The sequence below is a fragment of the Hevea brasiliensis genome, chromosome 16 (genome assembly GCF_030052815.1).
Source record: "Hevea brasiliensis isolate MT/VB/25A 57/8 chromosome 16, ASM3005281v1, whole genome shotgun sequence".
NCBI classification, from domain to species: Eukaryota; Viridiplantae; Streptophyta; class Magnoliopsida; order Malpighiales; family Euphorbiaceae; genus Hevea; species Hevea brasiliensis.
This window is the reverse complement of record NC_079508.1, coordinates 68,643,683-68,667,944: the sequence shown is the minus strand read 5'-3', so window position 1 is coordinate 68,667,944 and position 24,262 is coordinate 68,643,683. Positions and strand designations below refer to the sequence as shown.

Sequence of the window (24,262 nt, the reverse complement as noted above, 5' to 3'; positions counted from 1 at the left end):
GCAACTGAAGGAGCTGGAGGTGGCTCTTCTCGTTGAGGAGGAGATCGGACAACTTCTGTGATCGGCGGCCCCGAAGGTCGGGACGGGCCTTCTTGCGTCTCCCCTGGTTCATGGCCGGGAGTTTGAAGTAGGGCCGAACGCTTCATCTCCTTTATTTTCCGGGAAATCTCTCTGTCCTTCTTCCGCTTCTTGGAACCCTCACCACCCGCCATACATGCGCAAAGAAAAGGTCAGTGAGATCGCTAAGGTCCTGAGATCTGAGATGTAGAAAATACCAATTTCGAGGTCAGAGAGCGGAAGTTCGCGATCTTGGCCGGTGATCAGCTGTATGGTCCAATGGTGCACTTCAGCCACCGTGATTTAAACAGGAGAACTTTTGAGTGGCAGCCTGATTCTTCAGTTCCATCACTATGAGGCTTTCCTCCTGGTTCAAGGTAATACGCTTCGGAATCAAGGGCCCTTGGTGCCACCAGCTACGGGGGAAGTCCTCAAAGCAGGTCGGATTTTTGCTCCTCAGAATGAAGAAGCGGTTCTTCCAATTCTTAAGGGAGGAGGGCAGATCGGTGAAGAGCCCGCAATGAGGCTTCGCCTGAAAGAACCAATGCTCATCGTCCTTTCGGCGAGTTAGCCTGTGCAGTTCGGCGAACACCTTAGCCGTAGGTCTGATCCCCTTAGCTCGGCATAGGCCTCGGAAGGCTACTAAGATCCGCCACGAGTTGGGGTGGACTTGAGCAATGCATACTCGGTGAAATTTTAAGACCTCCTTGAAGAAATCGTCCAGAGGGAATCGCAGACCGGCCTTTAACTGTTCCTCATATACCATAACCAAGTCATTCTCTTCAAAGAAGTAATCAGCTCGGTGATAGCTGTGACACCGGATAAGTTCATACGAATCAGGACGAATATTGTACTCCTGACCAAACGATTGCAGATCGGATTCTTGCAAGATCGATGGCAGCTCGTCCATGGGAAGATTCTCCCTCCCTGAAGAAGGTGCATGCCTTGATGGTGTGATCCGCCCCCGAGCGGGAACGGAGACCCTAGGAGGTTCTGGTTGCGCGCTTGGCCCAACCACCTCTTCTTTGTCAGACGACGACGAGAACTGAATGGAAGGAGGGCTCGCCGCTCTCTGACCCTCGGCACTGCTCATTTTCAAAGGAAATAAAGAACTTAAACTAAAAAGAAGATCAAAGCCCTTACCGGAGTCTAATCGGCGTCGGAAGAACTTGAGTAAACGAGAGAACTTTGAGGTTGTGAGCGAGAGATTGAAAATGACATACAGGAGCAAATGGCTAACCCCCCACCCCTATTTATACTCGTCCGAGCATTTAATGCTCACGAGGTTCCGTGCAAAGCATCGGTTAGCGGGACTCGCAAATGCTACGACACGTCTCACGAATATTCCCAAGATTCCATAAAGAGATCGGTTAATTATAGAGCGGTAGATCCAGGTGTCTCGAATTACAGATCGGATAAGTGTCATTCAGGTAAAGAATCAGATCGGATAATCATATTAGAGCTCGGAAAATAATTAATAAGATAATAATTGACAAAATAAAATCTTTATTTCCAAAAGATCGAAAGATGGGAGATCAGCATGAGAGATCGGAATAGGAACATGTCAAGAAGATCGAAAAGGGGGAGGGATTGGAAGACAAAAAGAATAAGACAAATCCCAATAAACCGTCGTCAGAATCAGAGCCAAGGTAGTTAAAGCATCGCAGACGAAATCTCCACCGCACGCCTGAGAATCGCCCACAATGCTGACAAATGCCAGAGTATGTCATGACAGTCCTGTACATCCCAATCTCCACCGTTGATTTCACTTGTAAGGACGAACTCGGAGCCCTTGGATCAAGAGAGGAGACGACAAGACCAGCGCCTTTCGCTCTTAGCCCTCAGATCACTCCGGACAAGAGGATTTGAGACCGTCAGATTGAAATAAGAAAAGGACAAATATTCTGAAGAATAATCTCAGCCATTCATTCTGGTTCTCTTTAATTCTCAAGCATCCGATCATGTCCTTCAAAATCTTGACCCTCCATCTCCCTCAAAATAAATCCTGACCCTTCATGGGGAGCACCCGATTCCTATAAATACCTGCATGAAAAACTGTTCAAGGGACGGGCAAAAAAAAGAGAGGTAGTTATTATAGCGGAAGAACTCTGAAACTTCATTCAGTTTGTTATTCTGCTACTTAGAAGTGTTGATTAGAAAGACTTTTGAAACTAGTTTTCTGAAGTTTTTTTTCTTGAAAAGGATTATGAATACTGGAACTCTACATTTTCAGTTTGTTCATTATCTGGTCACACTCTCACTTTCAGCCCTTTATCATCTCTGTTTTCATTGTCCAAGCTCAACTTCATTCCACTCGGTTTTTATCTTAATCTGATTGCATTTTGGCTAAGCACCCTTCAGTTCACGACGAACATCAGCCCTCAGGCTAATCAGTCCGCTGTCTTATCACTATTTGTCACCCCGTAGTTATTTCAATAAATTTGGCTCCTTACAGGTAAGAGCTCATACTGCTGTTTTATTAAGTGTTTACGTTTACTTTGCGCACTTTCTTTGTTCTTCTTACATAGGCTATTTTCTCCAAGTTCATTTTGTGCAAAAGAATCCCAAAGAATGTTACTCTCGAGTTATCTCTTTAGTGATCAGTCCTTCATTTTATTAATCTTCGTCATTTCTGAATGCAAGTTTTCTAGCTCCTAGTAGCGTGTAAGTGGTTGGGTAAAACGTAGGTAACTGCAACTTAAGGGTCTCTTTTAAGAGAGAGAGCCTGAATAACACGTCAGGAAAATAGCCACAATATTAGGCTGACGTAAACGGCAATTCGGCAAGATGCCATAAAGTGGAATAAAACCAACGCAAACGAAACAGAATAGATCGGACATTAATAGGTACTGGTAAAGTGACCTTAGGGGAGGTCAGCAAAATTCAGTCCAGCTTCTCTTATTTAGTCACAAAATATCAATTAGTTAAAAGAAGCCTTATCCCCAGCACCTTAGAACGCCAGAATCCTTAGCTTTAGGACCTTATGACATGTAGCTGAAATTAAAATTCGGGAGATCGGAAAGATCCCATTCAAGTTCCTGTTAATTTAATAGAGATCGGAGGAGAGTTCTTATCTGGTCTCAAATCAAAATTTTAAATAAATACTTAATAGAGATCGGAGGAGAGTTCTTATCCGGTTTCAAATCAAAATTTTAATAAATACTTAATAGAGATCGGAGGAGAGTTCTTATCCGGTCTCAAAACAAAATTTTAATAAACATTAAATAGAGATCAGAGGAGAGTTCTTATCCGGTCTCAAATCAAAATTTTAAATAAATACTTAATAGAGATCGGAGGAGAGTTCTTATCCGGTCTCAACTCAAAATTTTTAATGATTTAAAAGAAATCGGAGGAGAGTTCTTATCCGATCTCAACTCAAAATTTTAATAAATATTAAAGAATTCGGAGAAGAGTTCTTATCCAATTCTTAAATTAAATTTTAATAAAATATTTCTTTCAAATAAGATTAACATGCAACAGTAACTCACTAAGGTTGTCTCATTTACTTATGTATCTGGGTGATCCAAATTTAGTGAAAAATCAAATGCTCCTTTAGTCAAAAGGATTAACATGTCCATTCAAGTCCTCCTAAGTAATGTCAAGTTAAATATACTTACCCTTATTAAGGGACGAGGTGGGGCGCCTAACACCTTCCCCACCCGTTTACGGACCCCGAACCTAGAATCTCTGTTTTGAAGTGGTTTTATTTCAATTTATCTTCACAAATGGTTTTCTTTGGTTTTCTTTAGTTTCCTTCAAAACTAAGATGGCGACTCCTCACTCTTTCCCACTTCGGTGAGGGTTCGTTCAGGCGACCGCAAAACTCCTTGCGACAATATGCAAAGGGAAATTGTGGGTATTATAAATATTCATAATTCAAGCTCTCTTTCCAAATATTTGGGTTTACCAGTGCAATGGGAGAGATCCAAGTATCAAGCTTTATCATTCTTGAAAGAAAGAGTGCTTCAAAGTGCAAGGGTGGAAGAGCACTTGTTTATCTCTAGCGGGTAAAGAAATTATGATAAAAGTAGTGATACAAGCAACACCCTCATACATTATATCCGTGTTTAAACTCCCAACAACAATAATTCATGAACTTCATTAGCTTGCTGCTCATTTTTAGTGGAGGCAGTCTCCTGATAAAACATGGGCAAAGGGAGAAGGGGGAATAGGTTTCAAAGATCTGGATCTTTTAAATGCCGCTCTTTTAAATAAGCAAACGTGGAGAATAATTTCCAATCTGTAAGCTCTATGGGTGAAAATTCTTAAAGGCGGATATTTCCCATATTCAAACTTTATGAAAGCAAAAAAAGGATATCATTCATCCTGGAGCTCAAAGAGTCTGATTGTTGGAAGGGAAGCACTTCGGCCAGGAATTCATTGGAACGTAGTAGGTCCTTCATTCACTGATGTGTGGAATGAGCCTTGGGTCCATCTTTACCAAACTTTAGAATTTCATCAGCCAGACCTGCAGGAAGTCCCATACTCTATGTAGCTGATCTTATTAATCCAATTTCTAAGCAATGGGACATGAATATTTTGTTGGACTTCTTTTCTTTACAAGAGTGCAAAGAAATAGTAAAGATCCCCTTGGCGAATATTAATAGGGAGCTAAAGCTGATTTGGCATCATGCTAAGTTTAGAAATCCAATAGTGAGAGCAGTGTACCATTACCTCAAAAGAAATCAGTTTGCTTTAAGCCAATATGGGCTGCCTTCATCGTCCAGAGTTATTGATCCATCTTTTTGGAACAAACTATGGGGTTTGAAGGTATCTCCAAAGATTTGCAATTTTCTGTGGAGTGTATGCAATAATTTTCTAGCTACCAAACTTAATCTTTTTAGGCAGAGATGCTCATCTTCTCCTATATGCTCTCTTTGTGGAATTAAGGAGGAATCAGTGGAGCATTTAATCTTCTTTTGCCCTCATGCAAAAGCAACTTGGTTCGCTTCTCCTTTTGGCTTCTCCCCAAGAAAGGAAGGTTTTGTTTCTTTTTGCGTTTGGTTTCAGCATCTGATGAAGGAGGAACCCTCAAACGATAGTTTTGTTCTCTACGTGGCTACCTTGGTGTCTTGGCTTGTGTTTGGTTTCAGCATCTGATGAAGGAGGAACCCTCAAATGATAGTTTTGTTCTTTACGTGGCTACCTTGGTGTCTTGGCACATTTGGAAAGCCAGGAATATGGCTATCTTTAATGGTGATCATGCAAACCCCTTGATAGGAAGACCTAGAATGATTTTGAGGAGAAGCATATCTTTTTTTTCTGCGCAACAACATTCTTTTTCGGTTGTTGTGGCCCTTCAATCAATAGAGGTGGCAAGCTCCACCGAATGGAATTATGAAAATAAATGTAGATGCTTCGTATGACTATGAATCTTCCAAAGCAGGTTATGGTATTATTGCCCAGAATTCTCAAGGAATCCTTTTGGATGGTTGCTCAGCTATCTTCGTTTGCTCTTCTCCCCTTTCTGCAGAAGGAATAGCAATTGGATAGTAGTTTCAGCTAGGAAAGGTTATCTTGTAAGTGGGTGGATCTCAAACTCCCCAAATCATCTGTTAGCCCTTCTAAAGGAAGATTGTAACTCTGATTATTTTCATGAATGATAGATCTTTCTTCTGGTATAGAAAAAAAAGCAATGCAACTAGATGCTAAGCTTTATGAATCGTTACTGAGCCTAGTCCATCATTAAAGCATTTCACCTTTAAGGTAGAAGAACAGTGTCCCATTTTTTCCAAATAATAACTGGCATATTAACTATGCCTTTGCTGCTGCATAGTGAGCTGCTAAACCTATAGATAAAACAACCAAAGTATTTGTTGAGCAATTTTGCTTCTTGCTCAACAAATGAACTAGGAAGGCCCTCCCCACTAGCTATAAATAAATCCAAGAGCCAAAAAGAGACTGCTCAGAATCTTTCAGAAAGCTTATTTTCCATGTCACATTAAATTCACATAGAGAGAGAGAGAGAGAGAGAGAGAGAGAGAGAGAGAGAGACCTTCAACATATTGAAGTCATCTTCCATCTCAGAAACATCTGAATCAGAAAATGCACGAGAATGACATCCATTCAACAATACCCAAACATACACTTCCCAAAACAATCAAGTATATAAGATTCAAACAGCTAAGAAAGCTACGTTAACGTATTAGACGTACCAACAATGCTTGAAAGATGCTTAACAATATAAGGTCTCGAAGAGTATCATTAATAAATCAATATATTAGATCAAGGACTTCCATTAGTACCTCTTATGTTAAGAGAATAAATATAGAAAGTCACCAACTTCATTACGAAATGGTCGTTAGAGTTCATTGATGCAACACATAAACCTAGAATAATTTAATTTGGTATCTTAAACTATCAACATGAGAAAGTTTTCTCCGAGAGAGAGCACTTCAATAGCCTTCAGTGTCAAGATGTCAGGAGCAAAAACTTCCCTTGTGGAGAAACTCACAAACTTATTACAAGATCGTCATAAGAGTTCCATTGTCACAAGTGCAAGCACATACAAACTGGTGTACTTAATTAATATCTTATGGTATCAACTTGAGAAAGAAAACTTTGACAGAGAGAAAGTGTGTATGCGTGAGCGCATGCCGTGTGATTCGGTAAGTTAAAGTATCAACACAAGGAAGAAAACTTTTCAAATGAGAACTTGCAACATCTCCATGATATAAATGAAACAAGAATCTGTCTCTCAAATCCCAAAATACAACTTTTGTTCCTAGAAGTTACATCTTTACAGACTACTTCATTAGTATCAAATGCCAAGTATATACAAGGAGTAAATGCTATAATTCACATAAACATTTTGCAAATTTGTATGAAGTTAGCAAGCTTTCTAGTAAAGGCACAAATTTTTTTGATAGAACTTGCTGCAGTATCCTTGATGATGCTAAAAGTGGTTGCAAATACTGCATCAATAATCTCTTCCAAGGGCTCATCTTTTGCTAGATTAGATGCTATCCATAAGACAAGCACACACATATAAATTTAGAAACACACAATTTAATAAATTCATGACCTATTCAATATCTAAACTTAATTGATAAATGGTACCCAATTTCTTCCAGAGTTTCACATTGGCTTCATTTGGAATAAATCATTTACAAGAAAAGAATTCAATTAAATTCTCACATAATCATGCTTGATTTTTATTTCTTTTAAAGTATTTTTTTTTAAGTTAAACAGAATTGAATTTTTTTTCTTTCTAAATATGAGAATTTACAAAAAAGAAATCAATTGAATTGAATTCTTATAAAATTCTAGTTTCCAAATAAAGGATTATGCTCATTCTCCTGAAAAGCTTCTGAAACATACTTTCCTGGCAAATCTATTCCTCCCCTCAAAAGTTCCCTCAATACTATTTCCCCTTCCTTTTTATGTGAAAAGGAAAAGTAAGGAAGAAAATGGTATAGGTTCACTTAAAATCACATTTGAAAAGCAAACATAAGATTTATATGTTTAAGTAAGATTGATAAGCCAAAAGGCACTTACTTGAAGAGTATTCAACCTAATGCAGAGTTTTGGTATTGTCACTTGTCAGTTCATTCAACTTATAATTCAAATTGCCATCCAATGGTGCACACTCAAGCAGCCTTAATTACTGAAATAACAGTCTCCGTATAGCGAGTTAAGGAGGAGCAGATGGATAGAGCTGATTATTGTCAACTGCAATATTACAACAAACATCTTTCTGTAAGCTAAACTCACAATATTTGAGAGACCTGCCTCTTAATTCTCTATCAATTAGCGAGATAATAGCTAGAGAAAGTATACAAAGAAAAAGTTGGAAATAAGAAAATTCATAATTCATTACAGAGACATCGTAGATCCTGCACCCCACAACAAAAACAAATAAATAAATAAATAAGCATCAAGCAGCATAAAATCAATGAATTATTTCTACATCCACGAATTTTCTTTCTAGGGGAGGGAAATTCCCGAAAAATGGTTCTAGTATTCAACTATACATGTACTATAATCAGTAAATAGCAGATGCCATTTTACAACTGGAACAGCCCTCCAACCACCCAACCCAACCACAACAGGAAACTCTGCTGGTCTGGATGTGCAGGTCTCGTCAAACCAGAATATATAAATGAAACTCTTGATACATTCATCAATCCCAACCTTTATAACTTTCCAAATTTTTATATACTAGGTACTAGCAATATGTCCAGCATTTATCCAAACTAATCTAGTTCCACTTATTGGCCTACTTCTTTGTTAGTCTTGTCATATCTTATGATCCATCAACTTTAAAAAATCACTTCACAGCACACACACACACACAGAGTACCCAAACAAAAATATAGAAGCAAGCAATAACTCACACACACACACACACACACACACACAGAGTCAATCCCAACTCTTTATAACTTTCCAAATTTTTATATACTAGGTACTAGCAATATGTCCAGCATTTATCCAAACTAATCTAGTTCCACTTATTGGCCGACAACTTCTTTGTTAGTCTTGTCATCTCTTATGATCCATCAACTTTAAAAAATCACTTCACAGCACACACACACAGAGTACCCAAACAAAAATATAGAAGCAAGCAATAACTCATAGACACACACACACACACACCCCCCCACACACACACACACACACACACACACACAGAGTCAATCCCAACTCTTTATAACTTTCCAAATTTTTATATACTAGGTACTAGCAATATGTCCAGCATTTATCCAAACTAATCTAGTTCCACTTATTGGCCGACAACTTCTTTGTTAGTCTTGTCATCTCTTATGATCCATCAACTTTAAAAAATCACTTCACAGCACACACACACACACAGTACCCAAACAAAAATATAGAAGCAAGCAATAACTCACACACACACACACACCGTACCCAAACAAAAATAGAGAAGCAAACAATAACTCATAGACGTGCGCGCGCGAGTACCCAAAAAAAAATATAGAAGCAAGCAATAACTCATAGGCTGATTCCCGCAAGTCATATGAGACAATCCTTCAAAATTCCTGAAGTTATGTATCAGTTTACTCAAAATAAAATAAAAGACCAATGCTTTGTATAAATATATAATTTTCACATATGGAAATATAGAAGCAAGCAATAACTCACAGGCTAATTCCCACAAGTCATATCAGTCAATCCTTCAAAATTCCTGAAGTTATGTATCAGTTTACTCAAAATAAAATAAAATAAAAGACCAATGCTTTCTATAAATATATAATTTTCACATATGGGGAATAGAAAAACCTACACAACCACTTTTTTATTTTTTTTTTCCAGCCACAATTTGTAGATTTTCTAGTGCATTTTCGTGAGGCAATGTAAGTTACCAGCCAATACCTGTGTAAAGGCTAGGTAAACCAAGTGGGGGAATTTCTGAATTTTGTGAAGGCCTAGTAGGTGTATTTGTTGCTACTTTATATCTAGGACCACAGTCATCCCCAAATTTTGTGGCATTCTCAACACTTGAACTTCCCATTACACTCGATGATTAAGATGCATTAGTGGCTTGGCGCACAGTAATAGGAGAAGGTACACGCCTAGGGGGAGATCCAGCCAAGTCTGGATCAGAAACAAGAAAATAGGAGTTCCTTGTATGTGATTGACTCTGCAAATACTATTAATAGAAAATAAGAAGTTAAAGTCGTAGCACATATGCTCAAAACCAGTTGTTCCACCAGCATTCTTCCATTATTTTCAAGCCTTCAAGTTCAACTACAGCTTTTTCGGAGCTAACAGATTTCATAAATCACCAGCGTCAACCCAATCTTTGTGACCTTCATAATCATGTTTCTTTCCAATTTAATGATTAGCGGAAAATGGCAAAAGAAAACAACTACAAGCTACGTCCGAAGCAGAATTCAAGTTCTATAATCTTCACAGCCTAAGCATCAATTTTCCGTGACAGGACGCCTTAGTCGCTTCAGTAACATCATAACTCCACCTGGAAAACAAAAATAACATAATTAACAAAGTTGCCTAACCAGAATCATTCCGCAGCCAAACAAAGCAGTGACTAGTTCTTAGTTTAGCATTCCGGTTACTTTCACCGGTTTTCTCAGCAACCAAAAGGCGGTAGAAATGGAAAGGAAGTATTTTGTAACCTGATTTTAGGCAGAGGAGGATATAATCGGAGCTGAGAGAATCAAAATCGAGATTAGAGAGAGAATTGGTGGGACCGGATGGAGTTCGGGGTTCCTTGATCAAAACAGAAGATAAAAGAAACTCTAAGAGCTTCCGGCGATCTCGGCGGTAACGCTGCAAAAGAGCTACAGCTCGAGAGAAAGAGAGAGAGAAAGAGAGACGGGGGTTTTCAACGAGGTTTTAGAAGATTTGTCTCGTGTATTTGTTGCAAACTCTGAGTAGAGATTAAATTCACAAATGGCTTTTCTCATAAAAGTTGAAAAATTACTGACGGACGGGAGGAGATGACCGAACGGTACACTATATTCCCGGTTTGCATCTTATACATGTTTTACAGGTATAAATACGATCCCAACGGCAATTAAAAAGAGTTCAATTTCATTTATAAAAACAAAATTAAAATAATAAATATGTTCTTTCCACTAAAGAGCATTTTCACCTGTGTATATGCGCCTGTTTGCCTTTGAGAAAAAAAATAACGTTTTTAAAATTGACTCGAATCAGTAAATATAAAGAATTAAGATTTTAAGATTGAGCTGAAATTAAATTGATATATTATTAAATAAATATTAATTATATATTATATAGCTAATAATTTCATAAATAATAATAATAATATATCACTAATTTAATATATTTTATAAATATTTATTAAATTAAAATTAGTTATATTGTAAAATGTTTAAATTTTTAATTAAATTTTAGATTTAAATTATAATATTTTATAATAAAATCTAATATTTTAAGTTAATATATTAATAAAATAAATTATTAAAAAATTATTTAAAAATTCCAGTTAATATATTAATAAAAATTATTAATATCATGTTACTATTTAATAAAATAAATAAATCTTAATTTATTTAATTGTTATAACTTATATTGATTAATTATTTTACGTTAATTTAATAGATATGTCAATATATACAATGAGGAGTGTACCGGTTAAAAGATATACAAGGCCTTAAGTTCGATCCTCTTGCACGCAAGTTTCAAAGAAAAAAAAAAATTTTAAGGAGTTCCAAAGTTTTTTTAAAGTGAGCTAATCAAATTTAATTAGATTGATCGATTTGCTAGTTATTTGGCCGAGTTGAGCAAATTGATCCAATTTATTAAAATTTCATATTTATTATCTAAATTCTATTAGACTAATAATTGATTTTTAATTAAATCGATTGATTAATTAGTTTAATTTAATTTTAATAATTATTTTTATTTTAAATATAAAAATTAATAAAAAAATAAATTTAATTCTTATCATTTTAAAAAGGAGATAAAGTGATTAGAAGAAAAAAAAAATATACAAAATTATTTAATCACTCCTTGCAAAAATAAAAAATGATTTGACTCGACAACAAAACAGATAATGTTTCGGTGAAGTGAAATTTGAAGAGGACCCGATGGAGATGAAAAACCTCGTTCTTTTACACATCTTCGGCGGATTTACATTCGAACTGGTTTTACGCATCGTCTTCCGGCTACAATTTTATGCCGATTGCAAAGGATGAAAGAGACTAGTCCAACAACTTAAATGGAATCATATCTTATTCCTTTGGCAACACATCTTTTACAGATTCAATAAGAACCCTTGAAAACACTCCCAATGCTAAATCACAGGAAAAACCTTGGAGAGTAGTATACATAAATCTATAATATGTTCCCTAACTAATAGAAAAGAGGGCGAAGAAGATTAAATGAAAAAGAAAAAAAAAAGAAGCGAACTAGTGCTCCAACGAGGTTAGCATCAGGTGCCCTGAGCGACACCAATGTACATACGCACTTTCACAAGCCAGAGCAAGAACAAAGAGTTCCACCACCACTACAACAGCCATAACTTACTACCACAACAAGAAGTCTGTATTTAGAGTAATGGCATGCTGTGCATTGAAAACTCCCAAAGCTATAACCAAATGCAAAGTCCAAACTCCACAACGGTATCCTCAATCCTTCTACACTTCCTCCCTAACTCGGCTGCTACTCTTCAAGATATTGTACTTGCAGAGAGGGCAGGTAGCATTAATGTACAGCCACTTATCTACACAGGCACAGTGGAAGTGGTGACCACAAGGAAGTTCCCTTAGCTCAACTCCATCATCATAAGCAGAGAGGCAGATGCAACATTCCTGCAGTTTACCACAAGCACCATTTTAGTCATGCAATTCTTTAGATAGGGATACAAGCTTTTGCCAATCAACAAAATGATTAATGGATTCATTATAATAGCATTAAGAAAGCAGGCAAGAAGTTTCACATAGATTCAGGTTGTTATCAAGCGATCTTGTAGAAGAAGAAAGGCATCAAGCTAACAAAACAAAAACAAATGAACTTAAGAACTAAAATAGGTACCGCATCCTCCTCTGAAAGAACATGTTCCACTGGTGAATCTGTGCCACATTCGGTCATTATTCCACCCAGAGGTCCTTGTGCCTCGGCAGCAAGTTTCTCATTATCACCAATTCTACGGAATTTGAATTTTGGGAGCTGATCTATGTCTTCCTTAGATGCTCCTTCCTGTTTTAACAGGTTGTATAAAAAATTGAAGAAAAACAATAAGACATTTATATATGCTAACCAGAAACTGCATACCAGGTATAGGAACTAGCATTTCAAGGAAGTTGACACAGCCATGCCTGGCCATAAAACTTTGAAGTTTGAACTAAACCAAAAGGAACTATAAAAATATCTCTGTGTTTCACTCCCTGTCCCTGGCTGGGTGAGTGAAACTTCATTAATTTCAATAGAAGAGGATATGCACTCAAAAGAAGTTGAAGAATATGTGGCCAAAAAGGTTGAGACAAATAGGTAGAATGGCTAAGTCGTTCATCCAAATGCTTGAAAAACTCATGTAGTTCTCCTAGGTGATAGGAGAGCAACAATTAATAAGGTTTGAAAAAATACACTCTCAAGAAAATAAAAATCAGCCAAAAAGCTACTTGGAGTTGCTAAAGCAACGGAGGGTTAAGGCATATGAAATCAGGAAAAACAGCATTTTCAATGATGCATCTTATATCTCAGACAATGCTCAAAGAAAATGTCTCAAAGCTCAAGCATCAGATCAAGTATCAAGATTTGCCTTTACAATTAGCCTTCTTGCTCCTAGTTGAATATTATTTCTAATATTTGATTCAAAAATTGAAGATTTTTACATGTGTTTGCTACAGACTAGTCAGTATGAGTTCTCACACACATATCTAACACTGAAAACTTGAAAGGACAGCGGCTTCTAGTTTCAGCTAAAAGAGGGCCCTCAAAGCGATGATTATATTACAGAAATACAAATTTCAGAAAAAGAACACACACACATATGGTAAGGTGAAACTGCTACCTGATCAGCGACAGCATATAAGATTGCAATAATACAGGGAAGACAGCAGCAAACAGCAATGCCGATAACACATGCCAGAGCAACACAGAAAACGACAAAGAACACATCAAAACCCAGAAAAATTATACAAAGCCTGCAGATCAAAAATTCCATTGCAACCAGTAAGATTCTAATACCAGAAAACACTTCAACCTCAAACCACACAGAAAGGGGTTAAACAAACCAATAGAGTTGAGGGGAACCATGCGCCAAAGTTTGGCCACCAGCAGATACCCAGTAAAAGCCAATGATCCACCAGATAAAAGAAAACATTGTATTCGCAGATTCCAGATGCTTTGCAACACTGCTGTGGCTGTTAAGGTAGAAATGGTTAACTAAAAATCATATGCCAAATATCTCAGACAGGAAATATCACATTCACATGAATCCAATGTTATCCCAATTCAAAAGCAATCTTTCAAAGAATAACTAAGGATTAAAAGGGTCAAAAAGAGCAGCATCAAGATAAGGCAGTCACAAGGAAAAAAATGATAACATAAACAAATTTATGCATTTCATGCCAAAATTTGTTTGATGAATCTGTTAGCCTTCAGTTAAATCACGCTTATCCAGGTAACTAAAAATCCTCAATGATACATAGATTAGTTTAGAAATTTATATCTTCCAAGAAAAATTAGTTATCGCGCATTAAATCAGTGAATCCATAACAACACTTATGCAACAAACAATACACTTCTGAAATTAAAGACTTTGTCAAGTTTTTAGCCCAACAAATGATTCAATAGATTATCAATTTTCCTCACATAACAATTATCTCTCAGCAAGCATACCTGGTTCCATCTTCCTCCAGTTGAGCCAACGTAACATACTCCCCAGAATCCCCTCTCGATCCGGAACTCGAATTCCCATCACTTCCAAGCCCTCGCTCCATCCCTACAAATGCCACTCGCCTCCTCCGCCGCCTCCTATACTCCACACACACACAAAGCATATGCAACACGCACTGAAACGCATACCCAGCAATCCACAGCCTCAATGGCATATTGGGATGCTCTTCCCTGCTTAATATCAGCACCGCCACAGCCACCGCCACAAACGCAAAGTTCCAGATAATGTCGAGAATCACCACAGGTTTCGAATACGCCCAGTCGCTCTGCCGTTCCTCGAGCTGCTCGGCGGCGGTCTCGCGCACCAGCATCGAGGGCTCCCGCATCATGCGACGACTGCTGGCGCGACGCAGGAATCGCGCGGCGTCGCGTAGGGATTGACGGCGGGCGGATCGAGTGGCGGAATTGTTCCCGGATTCGCCATGGGAGGCAGGGGAAATCAACGGCGTTGCGTCGACGATGTCATCGGAGGATCGAGTCGAGGTGGGGACCCTGGCGTTAATTGTGGAGGTCGCGGTGGACATTTTGGGGAATTTATAATTAATTGAAGCTTTGGGCCATGAAATAGGGAAGAGGGATTTTCAGATTTGGGGATGGAAGAAAAATTAGGGAAGGTTACTGAGATTAGAGAAATAGTAGTTTTTGATTTTAATTTTGCTTTTTTTTTATAAAGAAAAGGTCATAGATATCAAATCAGAGGGAGCAGTTTTTTTTTTTTTTTTTTTTAGTGACGTTGGCGCGTTAATTGCACATTACCATTGCAATTACAGTTTTCACGGGATTATCCTTGCTTAAGTTTATTTACTTATAAATAAATAAAAATCTTAATAAAATTATTTGTTAATAATTTTTTATAAATTAAAATTTTAATTAAATAATATTAAAATCAATTTTAAAATTATAAAATTTTATATTTTAATTTTAATTAGGAGAGTAAATTTTAAAATTATTTAAAAAATAACTATTTTCAATAAATATTAATACTATTTTTGATAAATAATATTGATTTAAAAATAATTTTTAGTTTAAATATTTAAAAAATCTGAACAAAACTATAGTCCCAATTACCAAAATGTTTTTTTATTTTTTATTTGGTAAAATTCATCTTATACAATATTTTTTTGTTAACTGCGGGCAATTTTTTTTTTTTTTTTGGTCTGAAGGCAAAAAACAGTTTGCTAGCACATGTAGTTACTGTTTTGTGGTCGATAAGGACATGGTCCCGTCTATACTGTGGATTGGATCGAGATTATTTGGAGTATAATTCGAAATCATATTGAATCAGTAATTCCGGTTCATAAAACTGGTTTGAAATCAGGGAAAAGGGGTTAGTACCAGTCCTTTTCCTTGAATTTTATAAATGGCAGAAGGGCCAGGCAGGGTGATCCCATCCTACAAGAGTTCGAGGTTAGGCGATGACTGCCTCGCCAGAGAGTGGAACGAAGCAGATTTCCTCTCGTATTTTTATAATTTTAATTTATTATTATATAAAATAAACCTATTCGTTAAAAAATAAACCATAAGCTATAATTTAAATAATATGCTTTCTTTTGAAATTATAATATGTAAATATATAAATAAATTATTTTAATAATAATGATAATAATGTATAATTATAAAGGATAGGCCCATACAATATTAAGATTAAAAAAAATTAATCGAGTATAATATAAATTAGATCAAATTCAAAAATAATTATTATCTATGTTGAATTTGAACTAAAATAATTTATATTAGATTTTTTTTCATTAAAATTAAGTTTAAATTAAAATTATATCAAAATTATATAAAATAGTTTCAAATTGATCTTATTATGAATAAAATTATAATGAATTTAAATCTTTTAAAACTAAAATCGGGTTGAACCGTAAAACCGACCAACCCGATAATTTCAGCTTGAAACTGAATTAAAACCGGCCCGTGGCGTTATCTACTTTTGTGGCATTGACATTAATTGGACACACCACACATTGGGTAATGGTTATTAACAAAGTCAAACAATTCTGTGTTGGTGGAAGATATTAGATTACGAGTTCAAGGATTTTTAAATTAAATATTAATATTAATTTTATATAAATATAATTAAAAAAATAAATATGTAATTCTAATATAAATATTTAATTTACTACCCACCTAGCTCAAACTGGATTATGCATTTTGAGAGGCCGGCCTTTTAGTTAAAGGGCCACGACACTCAGCCTCCATTAACTCCGTCAATGTTTGGGTTTTTCATGCAATCCTTCTAAGGCCAACTGTCTAAAACAACTTTTAAGCTCAGAATTTAATTAAATAACACTGAAGTATATTTTTAATTAAAAAAGAATTTTATATTTTTCCACGGGGAATACAATTATTGCAATTTCCCTCCAAATTGAAGGGCTTTGGGGATAGTTTTAGTGGTCCCGCGAGAGAGGGTTTCTGCACAAAGAATCGCGCGCTCTCTGTCTGTTTTCACTGCTTTCGACCTCGACCTCTCCTCAACAGTGACCGCAATGGCATCGTCGTCTTCATCGGCTAATAATAGCAGTCACAGCTACGACATTCCTTGGGTGGAGAAGTACCGGCCCAACAAAGTCGCTGACATCGTCGGCAACGAGGACGCTGTCTCCCGCCTCCAAGTCATTGCTCGTGACGGCAACATGCCTAACCTCATCCTGGCCGTACGTTTCATGCTTCGTAGGTTTAGATCTTAATTACTGATTATAATTTTTCGCATGGCTAATGATATGTTTCTTGTGCTAATTTAAAGTATTCTTTTAGTAGATTTGAGAGAAATTATATTGATTAATGAAATTGTTAAACCCTAATTTATGTATAGGGTAGAAAATGAGGAAATTGCCATGTGTAATTTTTCTATGTATTTTCTTCCCCGAGTTAAAAGCTAAACATAAATGAAAAATTCGTTTAAAAGGCGGCATTTCTTTCTAATTTCCACGTGAAAAGTTTACATAAAGGTTTCTAGTTTATTTGCTCTCTGTTGCATGGTGTTAAGCTGTTTATGAGCACTTTGCTTTGTATGTTTCAGGGGCCTCCTGGAACTGGTAAAACTACAAGTATACTGGCTCTTGCACACCAGCTTTTAGGACCGAATTGTAAGGAGGCTGTTTTGGAGTTGAATGCTTCAGATGACAGGTAAGAGGGATTGCAATTTTGTGGCATTTAATCTTTTTGTTACTTGGGAGGTTGGATCTCTAACTTTCAGGTCTTGCTATCAATCCCATGTTGTTTTCCAGGGGTATCGATGTTGTGAGGAACAAAATCAAGATGTTTGCTCAAAAGAAAGTGACACTGCCACCCGGACGACACAAAATTGTAATTCTGGATGAAGCTGATAGGTATGTGTATATAGTAGTTCATTTGCTTTATGCCCCAGCTGTGTTGTTGTGTTGCTTCATTGATATTTTTATATTTATTTTGCGAGAGCTTTAGCATTTGAATATCCTTTTTTCAAATATATTTTATTCCATCTAGGAGCGTATACTTCTTGCATACAATTTATTTATGTAATTCTTTTGTTGGTAATTTCTTCACTCATTCTTCCCTTATCTTGTTTTTTTATTCCTCCCTGATTTTTCTTTTGTGTTGGTGGTCATGACATGTGGTTGTCTTTCATTTGCAATAAAAAAAAATTATCAGCATTTGTGAACTATTGTGGTTATGAAAGTTGATGGAGGAATCAAAATTCCTGGAAACTAGTGGTTTGTCCCTATTCTATGATAACAAAGCTGCTATCATTATAGTTCACAATCCAGTTCAGCATGATCGGACCAAGCATATAGAGATTGACAGACACTTCATAAAAGAAAAAGTTGTCAATGGCTCCTTAAGTATCTCTTACGTAGGGTCGAAAGACTAGTTAGCTGATGTGCTCACTAAGGGATTAAGTTGTAAGGGGTTTCATACCCTATTTTGCAAATTGGGCATGTGCAACATACATGAACCAACTTGAGGGGGAGTGTTAGAATCCCTCAATTAGTGTAAATCCCTTAGTCAATGTAAATTAGTTGTAAATTAGAATATAATTAGGAATCATTGTATTTATTAGCTATTATTAGTTTCCTAGTTAGTCCTAGCCTTTGTAAATAAATTAGAATGCTTGTAAATCATTTTAGTATGAAGAATTATAAAAGAAAATTTTTCAAATTCTCTATTTTCTACAGGTTGCTACCTGTTTACTGGTTTGACTTGCTAACATGGCATGGAACCATTAACAAACACAACTCTGCAATACAAACGTGTCCCGCTAAACAAATTTACTGTCAAATTCACCAAATTCATGCCATTAAAACTGCTAAAACTCTTGACTTTCTAGCCATTGGATGCATTATGAAAAACTTGATATCTCTAACCTTAGCTTCCTCAAACTTAACATTATAATTTACCACTACCAAACTCTCTTGTTGAGACTGAAGGCAAGCCATCTTGATTTGAGAATGCCTGGAATTTAGAATGATCAAGAGTCGAAAACAAGAAAAACCCACTATACTTATAGACCCAATCAACTAAATAATCAAGGGTGTGGTCCATTTGCGTCTTGCCAAAGAACCAACTCCTTCCCACAAAAAGCACTAATCTGAGGCAACACTACTAGCTCCCTTGAGAATCTCGATGAATCCATGATAGCAAGAGGACTTACTTGGTACAAAGTGGCGGAAGATAGGGAGATAGACAAAATGGGTTTGGGAAGCAAGTTGAAATTCGGTCACATCTTGCATTTTAGATGCTCAAAGGCAGTGTGAGAGGGATTGGGAGCAAAGAAAACTGCATCACATAAGGAACACCATAGCATAACTACCTTGGAGAGGTCGGTCTCAGTGTTGTTTTGCTCTTCTTGATTGACACTTTTCTTGCTTAGTCAACATCTGATGTGATTATAACTTTTAATTGTTTTCTCTTGTTGGTACTAGTAAGTGGTGTTGTCTTCTTCAAATGAATTGGTGTCCTCTTCATTGCTTTCTTGCCTATCTTTACAAGCGCCTTCTTGTTTTTCCGTATCATTAGAAGAAATCGGTTAACTGGTTGCTGTCAATCGCCATGGTTCATTTGTCATTCTCCTAAAATTCAATTATTTTCATGGCACATTTTTTTTTTTTTTTTAATGAGCGCAATGTGGTTTAGTGTAAAGTTCAATGAGAACTCTTGAAAATAGAGATAAAACCTTGAAATGTGAAAGTTGTTAAAGCTGTTGATACAAAAGAACCAAAAATTGGGTAGGAGGCTGACGGCAACTATCTTGCTAATTATAATGGTATGATAGGTAACTTCACTTCAACACTGAAATATGGTGGTGAGCTGTTTATGAAGTGACAGCTGTCTGATCATGTTTGATGAAATGTTGCTTTAAAACACATCAAGTGGGAGATAACAGGGTTGGATAAAGCTGAGATTCTCAGGTGAAAGCTTATTAGCACCTCAATCCTGTTATACAATTCGAACTTGAAAAATTACTTTCTGGCATGGTTCACAGAAGTTTATGTCCCCAAGATCATAATCCTACTGCAACTTTGAATCTTGATATATTGTGTTTATAAACATGGTGCAAGTATTTTGACTTGTTTTTTAATCAATGAAGGTCCCATATGTTCCTGAAGGCCTTGAGGCCATCATATTCACTGCTGATGGAGATATGAGGCAGGCATTGAATAACTTGCAAGCTACATACAGTGGATTCCGATTTGTCAACCAGGAAAATGTTTTCAAGGTTACAAGTCTTAATGACTATAGTGGGTGGTATTAACAATGAGTGTGTTGTGCCAACTTAGGTGTGTTGGATGCTTTTCAGGTGTGTGACCAGCCTCATCCATTGCATGTGAAGAATATGGTTCGCCATGTGCTTGAGGGAAAATTTGATGATGCTTGTTCTCGTCTGAAGCAGCTCTATGATTTGGGCTATTCTCCCACAGACATAATTACAACCCTTTTTCGTATCATAAAGAATTATGACATGGCTGAATATTTGAAATTGGAGTTCATGAAGGTAAATCTTATATTCCAGGATCAATGTTTCCTTCCGTATCAATTTTATATTTTCTGATTTTGTTTATTTTATTTATTAATTATTTTTTCAGGAGACTGGATTTGCCCATATGAGAATCTGTGATGGGGTAGGTACCTACCTTCAGCTATGCGGCCTTTTGGCTAAGCTTGCCCTAGTTGGTGATACAGCCAAAGCAATATAGAACAGTTCAATTTCATTGTTGTGATAGTGTGAGTAGCTGATGCAAGCATCAATGTTTTTTGGATTTTGGAAATATGTTGGTTAAGGGGAACCCAAACTCATTTTGTGAGAGCTTCTGGAAATAGTGGGTAGTCAAATGTTTTTACTAAGGTTGCTTTGATTTGCTTTCGTCGTCTTCCTGAAATGGGAAGTAATGGACGCACGAAGCAAAAGGATCGAATTATAAAGAACTGGAAATTGGCTCACTGTACTCATTATTTTGCCAGTAGGAAAGAAAGGAGAAGAGCAAAAACCATCATCCAAAACCCACACCAGCGTCTGCAAAAAGCAGATAACTCGTTGGCTCTGGGGATTCTCTTTGGATGTTTCTTATCAATCGTGTTTCTATCATAGGATATCATTAAGACAGTAGAATATCGTTCCTAAAATCCTAGCAGAATTGCAGATCTATTAATTTTGTTTTCCTCCTTAGTTTTGACTTCGTTGGTAGCATACGATGGCAGATGGGAATGTTACTGGGGATGAGTACTCGCGGTGTTAGGATAAACACTCCGCGACGTCTGTCACTGTGGAGCAGACTGCCAGACCTGGGAAGGTAAAGTTTACTTTACCTGGCTCAGTCCCTTCAAAGGAAAACTTCTGAGAATCCTTCCATTGCCCAAAAAAAAAAAATCCTTAACAGTGTAAAATCCGAGAATTGCATACGGGTGGGTATAAGTTGAAATGAAGAAAATTTTTATTTTCACTCGTTCATGTTAAATTTGAAGTGGGTAGTGATTAAATTATAATTCATTTTAATTCAAGTTTATATAAGTGGTTAATTTATTTTATACATTAAAATAATTAGTCAATTTAGTTTTATAATTTAATCGCTTGTATTTACTTTATGCTTTTCTGACGTGGGATTATAATCCCAACAATTCAGTATAATATCTATATAGTGAAATTTATTATAATTATAAAACTAGAAAAAAAATGTATTAAACTGTCCAGCTATAATACGTTTTGTTAGCTTAATTATAGGCACTAAGAATATGTTAAATTTGGGTCGGTTCAAAAATTATATGGTGAGATGAATTCAGCAAAAACTAGACTTGTCTTTCCGGTCTAGCAAATGCAAACCTGATTTATATTACGTATTCACTCTGGCACGCATCGTCCTAAACATGATTTAATTGATTTGTCTTTAGTATTTAGTATACTATATTTTTTTAATGTATAGAGTTTATTGAATAATTTAACTCAACCAATCGAAATTGTACTCTTATATTTCCGGTCTAGCAAACACAATAAAATTTTCATTAAAGAATAACTATATCAGTTCAAATGAAAAGAAAGAAAACCCTTAAGCACACTTCAACAGAAATTTGAAAATACATGAGCAAGGCTGTAGGAATGCCTTTAGTGGAATGAATTTTGCTTAAGCTATTCACCCACTATTTATTGTAGGATAATATATCTATATAGTTACATGTTGTCACTTAAATGTTTCTTTGGCAAATCAGTTAACAACATTGCAAACCCTTCGTATTTCCCCTTGAGAACCAGTCAGAGGGCTTAAATCTCCCATCTTTACCATGGCAGCTGCAAAATCGGACCTGAAGATGGAAGAATCTCTGATGTACTGATTGACAATGCTGTCTGTAGAACCACCACTGAAAAGCACCTGATCTGATTGAAGAAGGCCCTTCTTATTAACCAGATTCCTGAAGTAGCTGTTATCAAAAGTATTGGGAGTCGTTACATCAAGTGGTGCAAGGTTTGCATTTCCAGAACCGTCAGCAGGGCATGGAAGATCATCTCTTCTAGTCCTAGCAAACTCAGGATCAATATCACTTGCATTGCTGTTAACTCTTGCACGGAAGCTGAAACATCTTGCTTGGCCAATTGTATGTGATCCTGCTTCCCAAATGAAATCGTTAGCCATCTAAATATGATTACCACAACTGAAACTAATTTCATTTCTCGAGTAACCAAACCTGAAAGGGCAACCAAATCTCTTTGATTTAGATTCTTGCTACTGAACAAGGAAGTGAGTTCGCTGAGAGTATTTGTAAAGCGAGGAAGGTTCTGATCAGCTAGGTCTCTGCTTGCAGTGAGGGAGTCTCTTCTTCCAAGCTTCACTGTCCATGATGGTCCTGCAACCTGTGTTTTATAGGTAGAGACCATTAATTAATAAATAGATATATATATTTCTTAAAACTTGATTAATAAAGAGATTAAAGTGATCACTTACGGCAGCAGATGCATCGCGAGCAGCTATTGCAACGATGTCAGCACATGAAACAATTCCAGGGCACCGACTCTCTACTTGAGACTTAACATTTTCAATGACATCAAATCCTCTGAGAGAATTGGCATTGTTGAGTGAATTTTTCTCGCCAGTCATTGAGGACGTATCGTCCAGCAAGACTGAGCCATCGCAACCCTGCATTAATACACAAAATTAGGAACTTGCGTTCTCAAGAACTTAGCGTGGAATAATAAAAATTTAACAAGTGATTTTTACTTGAACAAAGCAATCATGAAAATGAAGGCGAATGAGCGAAGCAGCCATTCTCCGCTCACGCGACACAGCTGCACTAACAGCACCCTTTATCGTACTTAGTGCGGAAGGACACGTCCTGTCATAGAAGGTTGAAGAAAGCTGTGCTTGGCATGGGATGCATGAGAAGGTTATCATCAGTATTGTGAGAGCTACGAAAGTAAAAGATAAGCGAGAAGCCATTTTTCTTTTCTCCTTAATCCTAGTATAGCAGAAATTTGCTATTATACAAAATGCTCTATGCAACTGGTAGAAAAATATCAGAGCAAAGCTATTGGAGTGGTAGTTTAGAGTGCGGAAGAAGCACAGGCCTCATATCCTATTTATAGTGCCCACTTAAAATTATGAATGACCTGTTCTCCAAGGGATATGCTTCAAAGTCTTAGCCTTCAACATTATATTTATATTATATTGTATGTCAACTCAATGAAATTTCTCTGAGCTTACCTTTTGTTTATTCAAAAAACGAAAACTCATTTTTCCTGCAATTTAATGCTTTCCGCGTTCTCTGCATTACCAAGTTCTGTCCTAGAATACAACCAAGCGAAGGATTAAAGTTTGCAATTTTTATTTTAAAGGTGCAAAAGTGAAGTGGTCTAAGTTTGATTTTAATTATTTACTCATTTTGAAATTTATTATATTTATTATGAAAATTATTTATCATCAGGTAAGAAATAATATAAATCCACCATTAAAATTTAACGTTTAGATTTTTGTTTTCAGGGCTTGCTTGAAAAGATTATTCAGTACAACTGGAGTACATGTTCATTCACATACCATTTGATGAGAAATTTATTCTCATAAATTTATGCGCTCTCAATAAATTATAAAATTTTCTAAAATATATGTAAATAAATGAGAAGGTTGTGTTTAATATTTATGATTAAATAAAAATGATATTGTTAAACATTAGAGAATCTTCAAGGCGCTGCTTCGAAAAATCAAAGTCAGAAAGTGACATTCAGACTTTTTAGAATGTCTTGATATATGCCTAACAGCTTTTTTGTTTTAAATTGATTCGTTTTACATGCATCTATTGGGAATGAGTTCATTTTTTATTTGATTCAACTCATGCATCTAGACTCTCCTTTATTTAATCTAAAAGACGACTAATGGGGAAAAAGGAATTC

General features: G+C 36.3%; 3 protein-coding genes and 1 long non-coding RNA gene across 4 annotated transcripts; 1 reads left to right on the top strand and 3 right to left on the bottom strand.

Annotated features, from left to right (window-relative positions):
• Positions 1-6,697: 6,697 nt before the first annotated feature.
• Positions 6,698-10,443, bottom strand: LOC110642374 (uncharacterized). The gene is made up of 4 exons (XR_002492441.2): positions 10,158-10,443; positions 9,394-9,997; positions 7,555-7,728; positions 6,698-7,019 (listed from the first exon to the last, which is right to left on the bottom strand). It is a non-coding gene; the product is annotated as an uncharacterized LOC110642374 (long non-coding RNA).
• Positions 10,444-11,724: 1,281 nt separating this feature from the next.
• On the bottom strand, positions 11,725-15,060 carry LOC110642366 (E3 ubiquitin-protein ligase At1g12760). Its single transcript, XM_021794382.2, has 5 exons — positions 14,353-15,060; positions 13,746-13,874; positions 13,523-13,655; positions 12,544-12,708; positions 11,725-12,320 (listed from the first exon to the last, which is right to left on the bottom strand). The coding sequence occupies exons 1-5, from the start codon at positions 14,931-14,933 to the stop codon at positions 12,147-12,149; spliced, it is 1,182 nt and encodes a 393-aa protein (XP_021650074.2). The 5' UTR covers positions 14,934-15,060; the 3' UTR covers positions 11,725-12,146.
• Positions 15,061-16,737: 1,677 nt separating this feature from the next.
• LOC110642369 (replication factor C subunit 2) lies at positions 16,738-20,963 on the top strand. Its single transcript, XM_058138484.1, has 6 exons — positions 16,738-17,069; positions 17,435-17,541; positions 17,643-17,744; positions 19,975-20,110; positions 20,192-20,386; positions 20,478-20,963. The coding sequence occupies exons 1-6, from the start codon at positions 16,902-16,904 to the stop codon at positions 20,586-20,588; spliced, it is 819 nt and encodes a 272-aa protein (XP_057994467.1). The 5' UTR covers positions 16,738-16,901; the 3' UTR covers positions 20,589-20,963.
• Positions 20,964-21,865: 902 nt separating this feature from the next.
• Positions 21,866-23,436, bottom strand: LOC110642373 (lignin-forming anionic peroxidase). Its single transcript, XM_058138689.1, has 4 exons — positions 23,097-23,436; positions 22,824-23,015; positions 22,567-22,732; positions 21,866-22,486 (listed from the first exon to the last, which is right to left on the bottom strand). Exons 1-4 carry the CDS (start codon positions 23,313-23,315, stop codon positions 22,089-22,091), a joined length of 975 nt encoding a protein of 324 aa, XP_057994672.1. The 5' UTR covers positions 23,316-23,436; the 3' UTR covers positions 21,866-22,088.
• Positions 23,437-24,262: the final 826 nt, after the last annotated feature.

What these genes read in the sequence shown, in the direction of transcription:
- LOC110642366 (XM_021794382.2), bottom strand. Translation starts at nt 14,933, where the DNA reads ATGTCCACCGCGACCTCCACAATTAACGCCAGGGTCCCCACCTCGACT. An exon ending in GGTTCCCCTCAACTCTATTG is followed by an intron (nt 13,656 to 13,745) that starts GTTTGTTTAACC and finishes TTTGATCTGCAG; the next exon opens with GCTTTGTATAATTTTTCTGG. An exon ending in TTCTTTCAGAGGAGGATGCG is followed by an intron (nt 12,321 to 12,543) that starts GTACCTATTTTA and finishes GGTAAACTGCAG; the next exon opens with GAATGTTGCATCTGCCTCTC.
- LOC110642369 (XM_058138484.1), top strand. Translation starts at nt 16,902, where the DNA reads ATGGCATCGTCGTCTTCATCGGCTAATAATAGCAGTCACAGCTACGAC. An exon ending in TTGAATGCTTCAGATGACAG is followed by an intron (nt 17,542 to 17,642) that starts GTAAGAGGGATT and finishes GTTGTTTTCCAG; the next exon opens with GGGTATCGATGTTGTGAGGA. An exon ending in ATTCTGGATGAAGCTGATAG is followed by an intron (nt 17,745 to 19,974) that starts GTATGTGTATAT and finishes TGTTTTTTAATC; the next exon opens with AATGAAGGTCCCATATGTTC.
- LOC110642373 (XM_058138689.1), bottom strand. Translation starts at nt 23,315, where the DNA reads ATGGCTTCTCGCTTATCTTTTACTTTCGTAGCTCTCACAATACTGATG. An exon ending in TTCATGATTGCTTTGTTCAA is followed by an intron (nt 23,016 to 23,096) that starts GTAAAAATCACT and finishes GTATTAATGCAG; the next exon opens with GGTTGCGATGGCTCAGTCTT. An exon ending in AGATTTGGTTGCCCTTTCAG is followed by an intron (nt 22,487 to 22,566) that starts GTTTGGTTACTC and finishes TTTGGGAAGCAG; the next exon opens with GATCACATACAATTGGCCAA.